Raw genomic sequence first — 13,804 nt, forward strand, 5'->3', positions numbered from 1 at the left:
CACACTTAAACGCAAAAATGGAGTCTTTGAAAACACCTGTGTACGTGTGGACGTAGTTCTAGTTCTGCCCTCGTGTTTATTCTCTTGTTCCCCAGTCAGTCGTCTCTCATGTCTTTTTGGCACTAATTTATTCTTAAGAGGCTTTAAGGTTGTTCATACTGTGTGATTCTTCATTAAGTCCTATATCACAACTATGTGCAATAGTGAAGCAAAAACAGAACTTTTCATATGATGATATAGTAGAGCTGGGCGATAGAACGATAACGATATGTATCGCGATATAACTTTTACTCGATAGAGAAATTAATCTATCGCGATAGACCTCGCCGCTCTTGTCCTCTTAAAAAAAAAAAAAAAAAAAAAAAAAAAGGTCAGCCAATCCAAATTAAGTAGCGCAGAGCCGAACCAATCACAGCCGCAGCGTCACGTCACGTGACTTGTTACGTATAGCACAAGTGCCAAGCCGCACATGTGTATTTGTTTGGGAAGCAGCCAGCCACCGTACCGCCCGGGTAATGGAGGAAATGAGTGTGCCGACTAGAAAAATCAACCGAGCGTGACCGAAGAGAAAACAGATGATGGTTCCAACGCCGGAGAGATTGTTGAACGGAAGAGCCAAAGAAGGTCCGTAGTGTGACGGTATTTCGGCTATTTCAAGTCTGACAAAAACCAGAGTAGCGTGCACTGTAAATTGTGCCGAAAGCAAGTCTGGAAATACAATGAACTGGTGCATGCGTCACACTGTGCGCCACGTTATTGTTTCGGTGAAATGAATTTCTACAATACTGTTAATTCTACTCTCTGCAGTGTTTAAATGCTTACATATACACACAGTTACTGTCCCTCCACACATACGACTCGTTTCTGCTTCTATGCCGCAGCTTTGTTTACTTTTTCCCACCGAGGCTTCTAGACTTCTGATTGGCCAACATTTCTGCACGGTTAGGAATCTAGCGCCACCTGCTGCTTTGGCATGTTCATAGCAGCGTTTTCCTTCATTTCTGCCTTTATGTGTGGACGGGATTATTTTTTAAAACGAAAACGGAAAATCTCCGTTTTCAAAAATACCCGTGTACGTGTGGACGTAGCCTCAGTCTCTGACTGGAAGCGCTAATTCGTCATTCGGCTTTTGTCAGACTGAAGTAACTGTTAAAACTGTTTGAAAAGCTCAGCTATACAACAAGGAGAGATTGAGAATTTCCTTTTAGTTCTCAGTTTATTTGATATTGACAAAAGTTAGTCAGTTTTGTCTGTTCTTCTGTAAAACAAACTAAGATTTATTTTTAGAATTAATATTTTGTTTCTAAGTGGAATTGACAATTTAGTAGTTTGTTTCGTTTGTTCTATTTTGAAACTTAAACGCTTTAGCGGCTGCCTTTTGTGTAGTTTGTAATATTTGCCTTTATTTATCTGAAAAAGTCTCATGTTCCTTAAGTACATCTACCCTGTTGAACTTATTATGGGAAATAAATATTTAAATAAAAACAAGCTGCTGATTATTTCACATTTTACTTGTGAGCAACGGCACATTTAAATCTTACAAATATAGTTATTTGGCTTATATCGTGATAGATATCGTTATCGCCTGAAATGAAAAAACATATCGTGATATGAAAAAATCTCATATCGCCCAGCTCTATGATATAGCGTTACTTTCTGTTATTGTTACTTTCTGTTATTGTTACTTTCTGTTACTAACTGTAATAGACTTACACATTTTTTAAATTACATTGACTCCCATATATCTGGGTTTTTCCCATTTCACTCGGCACAAAGACATCTGGCTTTCTTCATCATACAGGACAGGATCTGCAGTATATGTAGCTCTTCTTCGTGACGTGCCCTGACATCCTGTCTGTTCTCTCCTCTTTCATATTCAGCTCGTCTCTCCTTCTGTCACTCCGTCTTTCTCTCGTGGCTTCTCTGACCACGGTTGCTGCTCGTTAGCACCATTTAAAAACTTCTTTCTGGCTCATTGGGCTCTTGGCTCATTCCAGCAGCACTGACATTAAGCAGCGTGATGAGTGACTGTGCCCCGCGGCAGACATGACACCTCCGTTTCCATCAGCAATCACAGCTGAACATCAACCCATTTTTTTTCCTTAGCTTTCCTTCTTTCTTCCTTGTCTGCCAGGACGTGGCTGTGATGTTAGCTGTGTTTCCCAAAGGGGGATTTAAATAAAGAGCAACAGCATATTGGCTGATGTTAGAAGATATTCTGCAGACTACAGGTGAGCTGTTAGCCGGCGGCTTTGGAGATGTAAACTCATTTCGAGGATGTCATGTATTTAAACATTAGTAGAAATCGAATCAATGTTTCAAGTGAAAATCGCATAACAATTTACCTCTCTCTCTCTCTCTCTCTCTCTCTCTCTCCTTGTCTCAATGTCTTCTTCAGGTATAGACCAGCATGCCGTTGGTGAAGAGGAACATTGAGCCCCGGCACTTGTGCCGTGGAGCGCTGCCAGATGGGGTGACTAGTGAGCTGGAGTGCGTCACCAACACTACACTGGCAGCCATCATCAAGCAGCTGGGCAGTCTAAGTAAGTATACTGTAGTTCAGCACAAGAACATCCTGTAACATTCACGTAGTTTTCATTCCGACATTTTAGCATTAACATGCTAGCATGAGTCTTTAGCATGATCTGATATGATGCACGGTTTGGTGCTCTTTTTTTTGGAGGGGGGAGGAGCTTTTTATTTAAAAAAACTATTTTGTAACATTATTTCCTCTTTTAAAGAAAAATGCACTGCTGACACAAGCCAGGCAGTTTTTTGGGGTTGGTCAGTAAACCCTGTTCTGTAGCCTTGGTTTATCCAGCATTCACTGAATCAGCCCTACTGAAGATACTCAATACTCAAAGTTGCAGTCAGTCATTTTGTTGAGGTTATTTAACAGAAAAAAAATGTTGTACTCATAAATCTCTTGAATACAGTGGTTAAGATGGAAATCAACCGCTGCACATAAACGCATTGTGTGTAAGTGGCTAGAGAACGGCTACAGATGTAGTATGTAGTACAGATGTAGGCGGAGGAGAAGAGAACTGTACTGTGGAGGCACCATGTCTGCACCTTCAACATATGAAGGTCATACCTATGTTTTATTATATGAAGGGGTCCGCTTAAACAAAGAAGCAGAAGAAAACATAAAGGAAATATACATCACCGTTGGAATCTGGATAAAACTTCATCTTGCTCCTCACTCCAAGCCTTAGCTCTTGAATTGAAGTCATAGCTGTAACACAAAAAATATGCATAAACATGCTTATTTATTCCCAATATTGAAACAATTACTTATTGTTAGCAGGTTAGACATATCATCCTTCCACTCTCCAAACAGCTGACTACAACAAAGCTAAACAACAGCAGCTACCAGCTAATGCTATGCTAAGTTTGAGTATCCTAAAATTCATACTTTTCCTCTGATAAACAGTTTGATTACATTTTCATTTCATAAGTGTCAAAGTTAAGCAAAATTAAATCCACTTCAAAGAAAGTTTAGCTGCTGGCTAACCGGCTAACAGCGGCTAACAGCGGCTAACAGCGGCTAACAGCAGCAAAAATAGAAGCTCTGACCAACAGAGAAGTTCAGTATATCCTCAGCAACTCACCACACTGACTCATCAGCTCATTTCACAAAGTTTTGCACATATCGACAGCTGAGCTAAACAGTGAACTGGAAGCCTACACTCACTACAAATGAACGTAGAGCTGGGCGATAGAACGATAACGATATGTATCGCGATATAACTTTTACTCGATAGAGAAATTAAGCTATCGCGATAGACCTCGCCGCTCTTGTCCTCTTAAAAAAAAAAAAAAAAAAAGTTCAGCCAATCCAAATTAAGTAGCGCAGAGCCGAACCAATCACAGCCGCAGCGTCACGTCGCGTGACTTGTTACGTACAGCACAAGTGCCAAGCCGCACGTGTGTTTGTTTGCGAAGCAGCCAGCGCGTAATGGAGGAAATGAGTGTGCCGACTAGAAAAATCAACCGAGCGTGACCGAAGAGAAAACAGATGATGGTTCCAATGCCGGAGAGATTGTCAAACGGAAGAGCCATAGAAGTTCCGTAGTGTGAAGGTATTTCGGCTATTTCAAGTCTGACAAAAACAGAGTAGCGTTCACTGTAAATTGTGCCGAAAGCAAGTCTGGAAATACAATAAACTGGTGCATGCGTCACACTGTGCACCACGTTATTGTTTCGGTGAAATGAATTTCTACAATACTGTTACTGTTAATTCTACTCTCTGCAGTGTTTAAATGCTTACATATACACACAGTTACTGTCCCTCCACACATACGACTCGGTTCTGCTTCTATGCCGCAGCTTTGTTTACTTTTTCCCACCGAGGCTTCTAGACTTCTGATTGGCCAACATTTCTGCACGGTTAGGAATCTAGCGCCACCTGCTGCTTTGGCATGTTCATAGCAGCGTTTTCCTTCATTTCTGCCTTTATGTGTGGACGGGATTATTTTTTAAAACGAAAACGGAAAATCTCCGTTTTCAAAAATACCCGTGTACGCGTGGACGTAGCCTCAGTCTCTGACTGGAAGCGCTAATTCGTCATTCAGCTTTTGTCAGACTAAAGTAACTGTTAAAACTGTTTGAAAAGCTCAGCTATACAACAAGGAGAGATTGAGAATTTCCTTTTAGTTCTCAGTTTATTTGATATTGACAAAAGTTAGTCAGTTTTGTCTGTTCTTCTGTAAAACAAACTAAGATTTATTTTTAGAATTAATATTTTGTTTCTAAGTGGAATTGACAATTTAGTCTGTTTTGTTTGTTCTATTTTGAAACTTAAACGCTTTAGTGGCTGCCTTTTGTGTAGTTTGCAATATTTGCCTTTATTTATCTGAAAAAGTCTCATGTTCCTTAAGTACATCTACCCTGTTGAACTTATTATGGGAAATAAATATTTAAATAAAAACAAGCTGCTGATTATTTCACATTTTACTTGTGAGCAACGGCACATTTAAATCTTACAAATATAGTTATTTGGCTTATATCGTGATAGATATCGTTATCGCCTGAAATGAAAAAAACATATCGTGATATGAAAAAATCTCATATCGCCCAGCTCTAGATGAACGGCAACCGCAGTTGTTTGTACAGAAGCCACCAAAGCTACGATTATTCACTTACTTACTGAAATCTAGTGGTGAGACGTTACACATTATAATTTTAAAAATTTTTTTCACGGGCCCGTGAAAAATGAAGCGCACCCCACGATTCAGGACCTCTTAACCACCTTTAACAAAAAGTTCACGAGTTTTTTTCGTGACTGTAGTGAAGAGGACCTGTGCTGTTTACCCTCCATTGCAGTAGGTCACATGTCTGTCTCTTTTTTTTTCCTTTTTTTTTTGTGTCCCGTTTGGATCTTTAGCCATCAAAATTGTTGTCTTAAGGCCAAGAAAGATGGCAAGCGGATTTATTTTACCAAGTGGATCATCATGGCCTTGCCATATTGGTCCATTTGATTGACCTTTATTATAATTATGAATTTATTTTATTTTCAGTTGCTACAAACGGGACAGACAAGTCACATGTCTGTCTCTAACACTCGTGAGCAATCAGAGCCCAGCATGTCTAGGCATTTACATGCAATCACACCTAAAATGAATTCAGAGCCATGCTCCTTAATGCAGACCACTTGAGATGTGTTGAATGTGAATAAGGCCGTGCGTGCATATGCTGATTAGTTTGTGCGTCAGCAGTTGTTTGCTGATGAGCACAGTTGCCATAGTGATTGATGGATTGATGTGAAAGTAAGGTGAATCCAAGGTGATTTTTGTATTTTTTATCAGGTCTAATAACGTGCAGGTGAGCATGTTTTCAGAATTCCTTCTGAAGCATCGTATCCCGCAGTTTAGCGTCCTCTCCTCTGTATTCTCTTTATTGGAATTTCTCACCCTGAACAGCTAAACACATTCTTCATTTGAAAGCAATGAAGTCATTCATAGCTGATGTGCTCTGTAGCAGACGAGGCATACTTCAATGGAAATGAATTGAGTGTGAGGGGGGGAAAAGGCTATTTAAATTCGATTAACAGTTAGAGGATAGATTATATTCAGCGACAGCTCACTGCAAATGAGCGAGCGCTCTGCCTCTGCTCCATCTGTGATGACGTGGGCCGAGAGATGGAGACGCAGGACGAGAGAAGAGAGCGAACGAGGTGGCGAGACGCTGAAATGAGTGTGCATGTGATTCAATTTGAAGGTGACAGTGTTATTGAGGAAGGCTGCTGTTCTGCATCTCGGTAAATGCATTTAAATATTTGTGCCACTGTCGTCACAGACGTGCAAACGCTCTCAGACAGAGAGGCCCTGTTTAAATATTCAGTCCGACAGGTGCACAGCAGGAGGCGGCTGGTCCTGCTGAGGCAGACGCCGGGAGGAGGGAGGGGAGCAACCTCCATCTCTGAATTTCTCTTCTCGTACATTTCATGAACGCCTTCTTCACAGCCACCCTTCAACTTAGACAATTCTGACGAGGCTTCAGAGAACAGTAGATGGATCAGGTGAAGGTCCAGATGTGTCTCTCAGGCCCGTGTCAGGCTTCTGCTGGATTTTTTTCTCTATCTTAAGGACATGACATTCACATACTGTCCATGTCCTTCTTTTGTCCAGTTTCCATGAAAACACCCTGCACAGCAAGCTGAGGTTTGCCAAGTTTTCACCTATAAAGCTCTTTGGGAACCACCTTGTCTTGTCTTTCACATTTTTCATAGATTCAGCTAAAGAAATGGGAACAAATGAGGTTTTTGGGACGGGCTGCGAGTAACAAAGTGCCCAGAGATACAATTTAAAATGATCCTTTTGCTAAGTTGTCTGGTATGTGTAGACACAACACTGGTTGAGTTGTGTTGAGTTAGATGCCTTTTTGCACTTGAATGATTCATAGGCCAGTGATAAGTGGCTTAACAAACAAACAGGACTGAATGAAGACTAGGATCATCTCATTATTTATTTATTTTTTGCAGTTCATCTTTACACAGGAAAGGACAGACAGCTGGCTACAGCTAGCATGCTATAATAGAGCCTCATTTGGACAACACACTGCTCTCTGAACACTTCCTCCAAGTAGAAATCCAATCAACTCATACATACAGAGCTACCTTACAGTGTTACAGTAAGGCAGAGAAATGAATTGGTTAGAATAAAGCAAAGTGGAGAATATCTGATCGCAGGTGAGTCCGTGCGCACTGTAAACTGTATGTACAGTTGTCCCTCATTTATCGCTGGAGTTACAGTGGGGCAAAAAAGTATTTAGTCAGCCATCGATTGTGCAAGTTCCCCCACCTAAAATGATGACAGAGGTCAGTAATTTGCACCAGAGGTACACTTCAACTGTGAGAGACAGAATGTGGAAAAAAAATCAATGAATCCACATGGTAGGATTTGTAAAGAATTTATTCATAAATCAGGGTGGAAAATAAGTATTTGGTCAATAACAAAAATACAACTCAATACTTTGTAACATAACCTTTGTTGGCAATAACAGAGGTCAAACGTTTACTATAGGTCTTTACCAGGTTTGCACACACAGTAGCTGGTATTTTGGCCCATTCCTCCATGCAGATTTTCTCGAGAGCAGTGATGTTTTGGGGCTGTCGCCGAGCAACACGGACTTTCAACTCCCGCCACAGATTTTCTATGGGGTTGAGGTCTGGAGACTGGCTAGGCCACTCCAGGACTTTCAAATGCTTCTTACGGAGCCACTCCTTTGTTGCCCGGGCGGTGTGTTTTGGATCATTGTCATGTTGGAAGACCCAGCCTCGTTTCATCTTCAAAGTTCTCACTGATGGAAGGAGGTTTTGGCTCAAAATCTCACGATACATGGCCCCATTCATTCTGTCCTTAACACGGATCAGTCGTCCTGTCCCCTTGGCAGAAAAACAGCCCCATAGCATGATGTTTCCACCCCCATGCTTCACAGTAGGTATGGTGTTCTTGGGATGCAACTCAGTATTCTTCTTCCTCCAAACACGACGAGTTGAGTTTATACCAAAAAGTTCTACTTTGGTTTCATCTGACCACATGACATTCTCCCAATCCTCTGCTGTATCATCCATGTGCTCTCTGGCAAACTTCAGACGGGCCTGGACATGCACTGGCTTCAGCAGCGGAACACGTCTGGCACTGCGGGATTTGATTCCCTGCCGTTGTAGTGTGTTACTGATGGTGACCTTTGTTACTTTGGTCCCAGCTCTCTGCAGGTCATTCACCAGGTCCCCCCGTGTGGTTCTGGGATCTTTGCTCACCGTTCTCATGATCATTTTGACCCCACGGGATGAGATCTTGCGTGGAGCCTCAGATCGAGGGAGATTATCAGTGGTCTTGTATGTCTTCCATTTTCTGATGATTGCTCCCACAGTTGATTTTTTCACACCAAGCTGCTTGCCTATTGTAGATTCACTCTTCCCAGTCTGGTGCAGGTCTACAATACTTTTCCTGGTGTCCTTCGAAAGCTCTTTGGTCTTGGCCATGGCGGAGTTTGGAGTCTGACTGTTTGAGGCTGTGGACAGGTGTCTTTTATACAGATGATGAGTTCAAACAGGTGCCATTCATACAGGTAATGAGTGGGGGACAGAAAAGCTTCTTACAGAAGACGTTACAGGTCTGTGAGAGCCAGAGATTTTCCTTGTTTGAGGTGACCAAATACTTATTTTCCACCCTAATTTATGAATAAATTCTTTACAAATCCTACCATGTGAATTCATGGATTTTTTTTTCACATTCTGTCTCTCACAGTTGAAGTGTACCTCTGGTGCAAATTACTGACCTCTGTCATCATTTTAAGTGGGGGAACTTGCACAATTGGTGGCTGACTAAATACTTTTTTGCCCCACTGTACATTCTAAAAATAATATGTGAAATCTGCAAAATAGCCAACTTAATTTTTTTACAATCATTATAGATGTTTTAAGGCTATGAAACCCCTCACTACACACTAGAGATGGACCGATCCGATATTACGTATCGGTATCGGTCCGATACTGACCTAAATTACTGGATCGGATATCGGAGAGAAATAAAAAATGTAATCGATCCATTAAATATCAAAAAAGCACCTCACAAAACTTGCGACATTGCATAACTCGGCTTATAACCGTAGCACGTTGGATCAGTGTGGTCACGTGATAGAGCGGCTGTGGCGTGCGATACCTGTCAGCGGTCTGGTTGAGCATTTGGAGCCTTGCTACCAAACCGGCTTTTCATCTCAGAGAAAGTGATCCCAGAGAAGTAAAGCAAGTGTGTAAGTTCATCTCTGAATGTTTGTAAAGCATTCCCGCGTTAAGCTTAACAAACGATATATGGAGCGACTGCCTCTTCTTGCTGCTACTTCAATCATGAAACTGATCAATGATCAGCTGATCGGCTTTTCTGTCGCGAGTCCGTCTCTCTTCTTTGTTTTTGGCCCACTTTGCACCAGAAAGAGGAAACCAGCGGCTGAACAACAGCAGCACATTTAAGCTTGATAAGCTGTTGTTAGAATTTATTTAATATTACTTTCTACTCGAGGATCTTTTTCTACGTAGCTGACGGCTGGTAACTGTGCAGGGGCGGATCTAGCAAAGTTTAGCCAGGGGGGCCGATAGGGCATTAACAGGGAAAAGGGGGCACAAAGACATACTTTTCTTTCTTATTCTCATTTAAAATGTCTAGCTTTTAATAAATAATTATCTGAATCTTACACCCAAAGTTTTAATCTGATGTAAAATGTACAGAAGTCCATTACTGTATATAGTAACTATCCGGTTGTTCAGTGATGACGCGACGAATCCTACTTCCGGGCCTAAAGTAGTCTGCGTTTAATATGGCTTTTGTGTTGTTAACATGTTTAATGTTATGTATTTTCTTCTATTTGATCTCAAAAAGCTCCTAAAACAGTCAGTGATCACTGTTGACATCCCTCGGCTTTTATTACCGCTAATCATTTATTTAAGCTCAGTTTTTAAAACCTTAAGATGTAACTACAGCCCAGCCCATGCAGCAGTATATGAATGACTAACCTCGTATTGTGGATGGATTATCTCAGTTGTTCTCCTGGCTGAAGTTTGGTCCTTTTACAGCATCCTGCCATGCGATTACATTTGTTCCTGACCACCCAGAACACTCACGTTAACTTTTATCGAGTGGAAAAAAAGTTAGCTTGTTTATATTATGCTAACATAGCTGTGTCGCTAGCGGTCACGTAGCACATCATTATATACCAGCTAGCCCAACTTCAGTAACCCTACAAACGTCACTGCTGTTTAGTTTTCTGTCTTCATTTATGTTGGAAGTGATAACAGAGCTGTACGTTTTAATTTGTTTCCAAAACCCCGCAGTCAGGACATGCTATATTGTATTTAGATAGAAGCTAGCGAGCTAACTTCCTGCTAACTTCTAACTCCGTTAAATGTCATAAATTCCGTTTTCATGGATGCCTGGATGTTACACTCAATTGTTACACCTGGTAGAGCAGAACGCTGATCATTTTATTAAAGATGAAAGACTTTAGACAGTTTTTCAACTCTCAGTAATGCCATAGTGATCGTTTGATATATGGACCTGCAGCGGAGTTTAGACCCAGACACGGCTAGTGACGTCAGACTGAACAACCGGATTAAGTCTAATATACCCTAGTAAGCTATACTACTTTTTCCTTTGGGAAGGTACCATCTGTGCAGTCTGCAATTCTGTTGAAGAAAGATGTTGAATCTATTTAATTATTGTAGAAAAATAATTTATTTCTGTGCATTTTTTTCACACTGCATCAAATTAAAGTTGATTATGTCGATTAAGCATCATGAGGTGGAGCGTGAGGGGTGGTTCCCTATTTTTTTTTCTTGCTATTTTTTACATACAGGTATAACAGAATAGCTTTAGTGTTTGTTTTTTTTTAACTTGAGTTTGAACTTATACAAAATGCATTAAGATATTAAAAAACAGTTTTATTGATTAAAAAACACTATATCGGATTCATATCGGTATCGGCAGATATCCAAATTTATGATATCGGTATCGGACATAAAAAAGTGGTATGGTGCCATCTCTAGTACACACTTTATACACTTTTCTCAGACAGGCATGAACATTTTCACACTTTTCTCTCTTGTTTAAACAATCTCAAAGTTCACACCTCTGTAGAAAAATAAGGCACCCGTGGTTGCGTCAACATTGTTGTGTTTGTTGGGGAGAAAACTTTCAAATATACAGTGCAGCACTTCAGAGTCACACTGCTAGCGATCAAAGATTTATGTAAAGTTGGCAGCTGAACACATTCTGTACTGTACAGGAGACACAGCACGAGATTGATTGACAGTGGTCTACAGCCAATCAGAACGCAGAACACAAAAAAGCAAAATTGCACCCCCAAAAAATCTGCGAAACAGCAAGGGCGCGAAATGTGAACCGCATTATAGCGAGGGACCACTGTATACATGTAGACCTTCTGTTATCACACTTTCTTTTGTCCTTTTTGGACGGAAACCTGAAGTAACTCTGAACGTCTTTAATTGTGTCAGCTTGCTCTGCTTTTCCAGACAGTCTGATTCTCCCAGCTGATTTAATTCTCGCTGCATGTTTTATTCCTGCGGTGTGAGGCAGAGTTCAGCTGGCCAACATGGAAGTGTGAATGTAGCCTGTTAAATATCCCTGGATGAAAGATATTAAAGTGGCGAATCTGACTGTGTGTGTGTGTGTTTGTGTGTTTCTCTCCCTCTGTACAGGTCGTCATGCTGAGGACATTTTCGGGGAACTGTTTAACGAAGCCAACAGCTTCTACCTGAGGATGAGCAGCCTGCAGGAGAGGGTGGACCAGCTGGCTGTGAAAGTCACCCAGCTCGACTCCACTGTGGAGGAAGGTGTGTGTGTGAGGATGTGTGTTTTTATTCTCTTTGTGTGTGTGTTTGCAGCACTATAGATTATTAATTGTGCTGTTAGAGAGCACTGACTGTTTCTATGAGTGTACACGTGTTTATGTGAACTGCTATTAGGACTAGCGTGGGTGTGTGTGTGTGTTTGTGTGTGCAGCATTTTAATGGCTGTGCTGATGATTTATTGATGAGGGGTCTCTAGGCTCTTATATTATGCCCTGTGTGGGTGTTTGAGTGTGCGTTTGAGGTCCTGTGAGTGAGTGAAGGTGTGGCTGAGTCTCACCTCAGAGTAGCTGTTAGGACTCGACTTTTGGAGCTCGAGTTAATCCTCGGCTCAGGGTTGGTCGGGATAAACCGAGGCATCTGTGAGTCCTCGCAAAGGTAGAAGGCCATCTGCTTGGTGCGTGTCAACAAGCTGTTTCACTTTCTTTGTGTCTGTCCGCCTCATGTTTGTGTTGGAGTAAACACTCTGAGATAAACGCATCTCTGCAAAGCTTTTAACCTGTGTGTGTGTGTGTGTGTGTGTGTGTGTGTGTGTGTCTGTGTCCCCGGCACTATGGATTATTAATTGTGTTGTTAGAGAGCACCGACTATTTCTATGAGTGTACAAGTGTTTATGTGAGCTGCTGTTATGACTAATATGTGTGTGTTTGCTGTTTGCACAGTGTGAGTCAGGATCTTTATCTCCATCATTAAGCTTCAGTCTGTCTCTGAAGGTCAATTCTCTTAATGCAGTAATTGATAGGCCTACACACACACACACACACACACACACACACACACACACACACACACACACGGGGAGTTCTGTGTGTATGTTCTTTTTTTAAAATCTTTGATCTCTCTCAGACGTTTATTTATCCTCCTGTGCCTCTAACCTTTTTTGTCTCATCTTTTCTTCCTCCATCCTCTCATGTCGGCCTCTCTGTTCCTTTTGATTTGGCTCAATTTTCTCTCCTTTTATCCTTTTCCTGCCTTTCCTGTTCTCTCCTCCTCGTCACTCTCTGAGAAGCCCTCATCCCCCTTTCTTTTCTTCTGTTTTCCTTGTTTTCTTTCCCCACTGTGTCTCCCCGCTATCCTAGACTCCTGTTCTTCCCCTAATGCCCTCTCCTCTCCTCTGGTTCCAATTTCCTGTTTCTTTGTTTCTCTTCCTCCTCCCCTCAGTCTTTCCCCACCTTACTCCTCCCTTTTCCTCTTTCTCCTCTTCCTCCCGTTTGTCTGGATATATATTTTTCGTCTGTAGCTCTGTGCGTCTCTCTCTGTCTGTGCTGATACTGCCGAGTCATTCTGCAGCACGCCGGCCTCAGACAGCGTCAGAGAGAGCAGCACAGACGAGGATAAAAAGGAAAAGCTCAGCAGTCTTCTGTCTTATCCTTCCCTCCCCTTATCTCGCCTCCTCCTCCTCCTGCTCGCCTCCTCACACTTTTCCACCCTCTCTCTCTCGTCTCTTTCTGTCTCTTTTTACCTCTTCCTCCTCCTCTTCCTCCTCCACACAAACCATTTCTCAGTCCTTTAATTCCTTCGTTTCCTTTTCCACACATTCACTCAAATTTGTTTTCTGTCTCATCATGTCCCACTACTCATTTTTCCACCTCCTTTCTGATTCCTCGCTTCCTCTTCTTCATTGCTTCTTTTGTGCACCACCCTTTTTTCTTCCGTACATGAAGAAAGGAAAGGAGGAGAGAAGAGATGGAAGGAGGAAGGAAAGAAGGATTGCGAGAAGGAAGTGAGGAAGAAATGAAAGCAAAGAGAAAGCAAAGAAAGATGATCTAAGGTCAAAAAGGAATGAAGGGAGGTAGGAAATAAGGAAGGATGGAAGAAAAGAGAAAAAAGGGGGAAGGAGCCTACAGGAAGCAGCATGTCCCTCCAGACAGTAAAGTGATTATAAATTGTTCACATAAATCCAAATAACTCTAAATTCAGAGGTTAGGTCAGTGCAGA

The 13,804-nt window shown here is 41.7% G+C and overlaps 1 protein-coding gene across 4 annotated transcripts in view; it reads left to right on the forward strand.

The window, feature by feature from the left end:
* The window catches only part of LOC146579744 (actin-binding protein WASF3), a 59,778-nt gene that overhangs the window by 28,340 nt on the left and 17,634 nt on the right, over positions 1–13,804 (forward strand). For 2 of the 4 annotated variants that reach the window (XM_085264571.1, XM_085264580.1), the window contains exons 2-4: positions 2,135–2,231; positions 2,399–2,543; positions 11,717–11,851. In XM_085264571.1, the coding sequence (XP_085120697.1) occupies positions 2,411–2,543; positions 11,717–11,851 (268 nt within the window). In that variant the 5' untranslated portion in view covers positions 2,135–2,231; positions 2,399–2,410. The remainder of the gene's footprint in view (positions 1–2,134; positions 2,232–2,398; positions 2,544–11,716; positions 11,852–13,804) is intronic. The other 2 variants (XM_085264562.1, XM_085264587.1) reach the window with 1 other exon arrangement.

Source organism: Mchenga conophoros, linkage group LG3 (genome assembly GCF_057382185.1).
Source record: "Mchenga conophoros isolate Kocher_MC1m ecotype Shallow Benthic linkage group LG3, M_conophoros_male_GT1.1, whole genome shotgun sequence".
NCBI lineage: Eukaryota > Metazoa > Chordata > Actinopteri > Cichliformes > Cichlidae > Mchenga > Mchenga conophoros.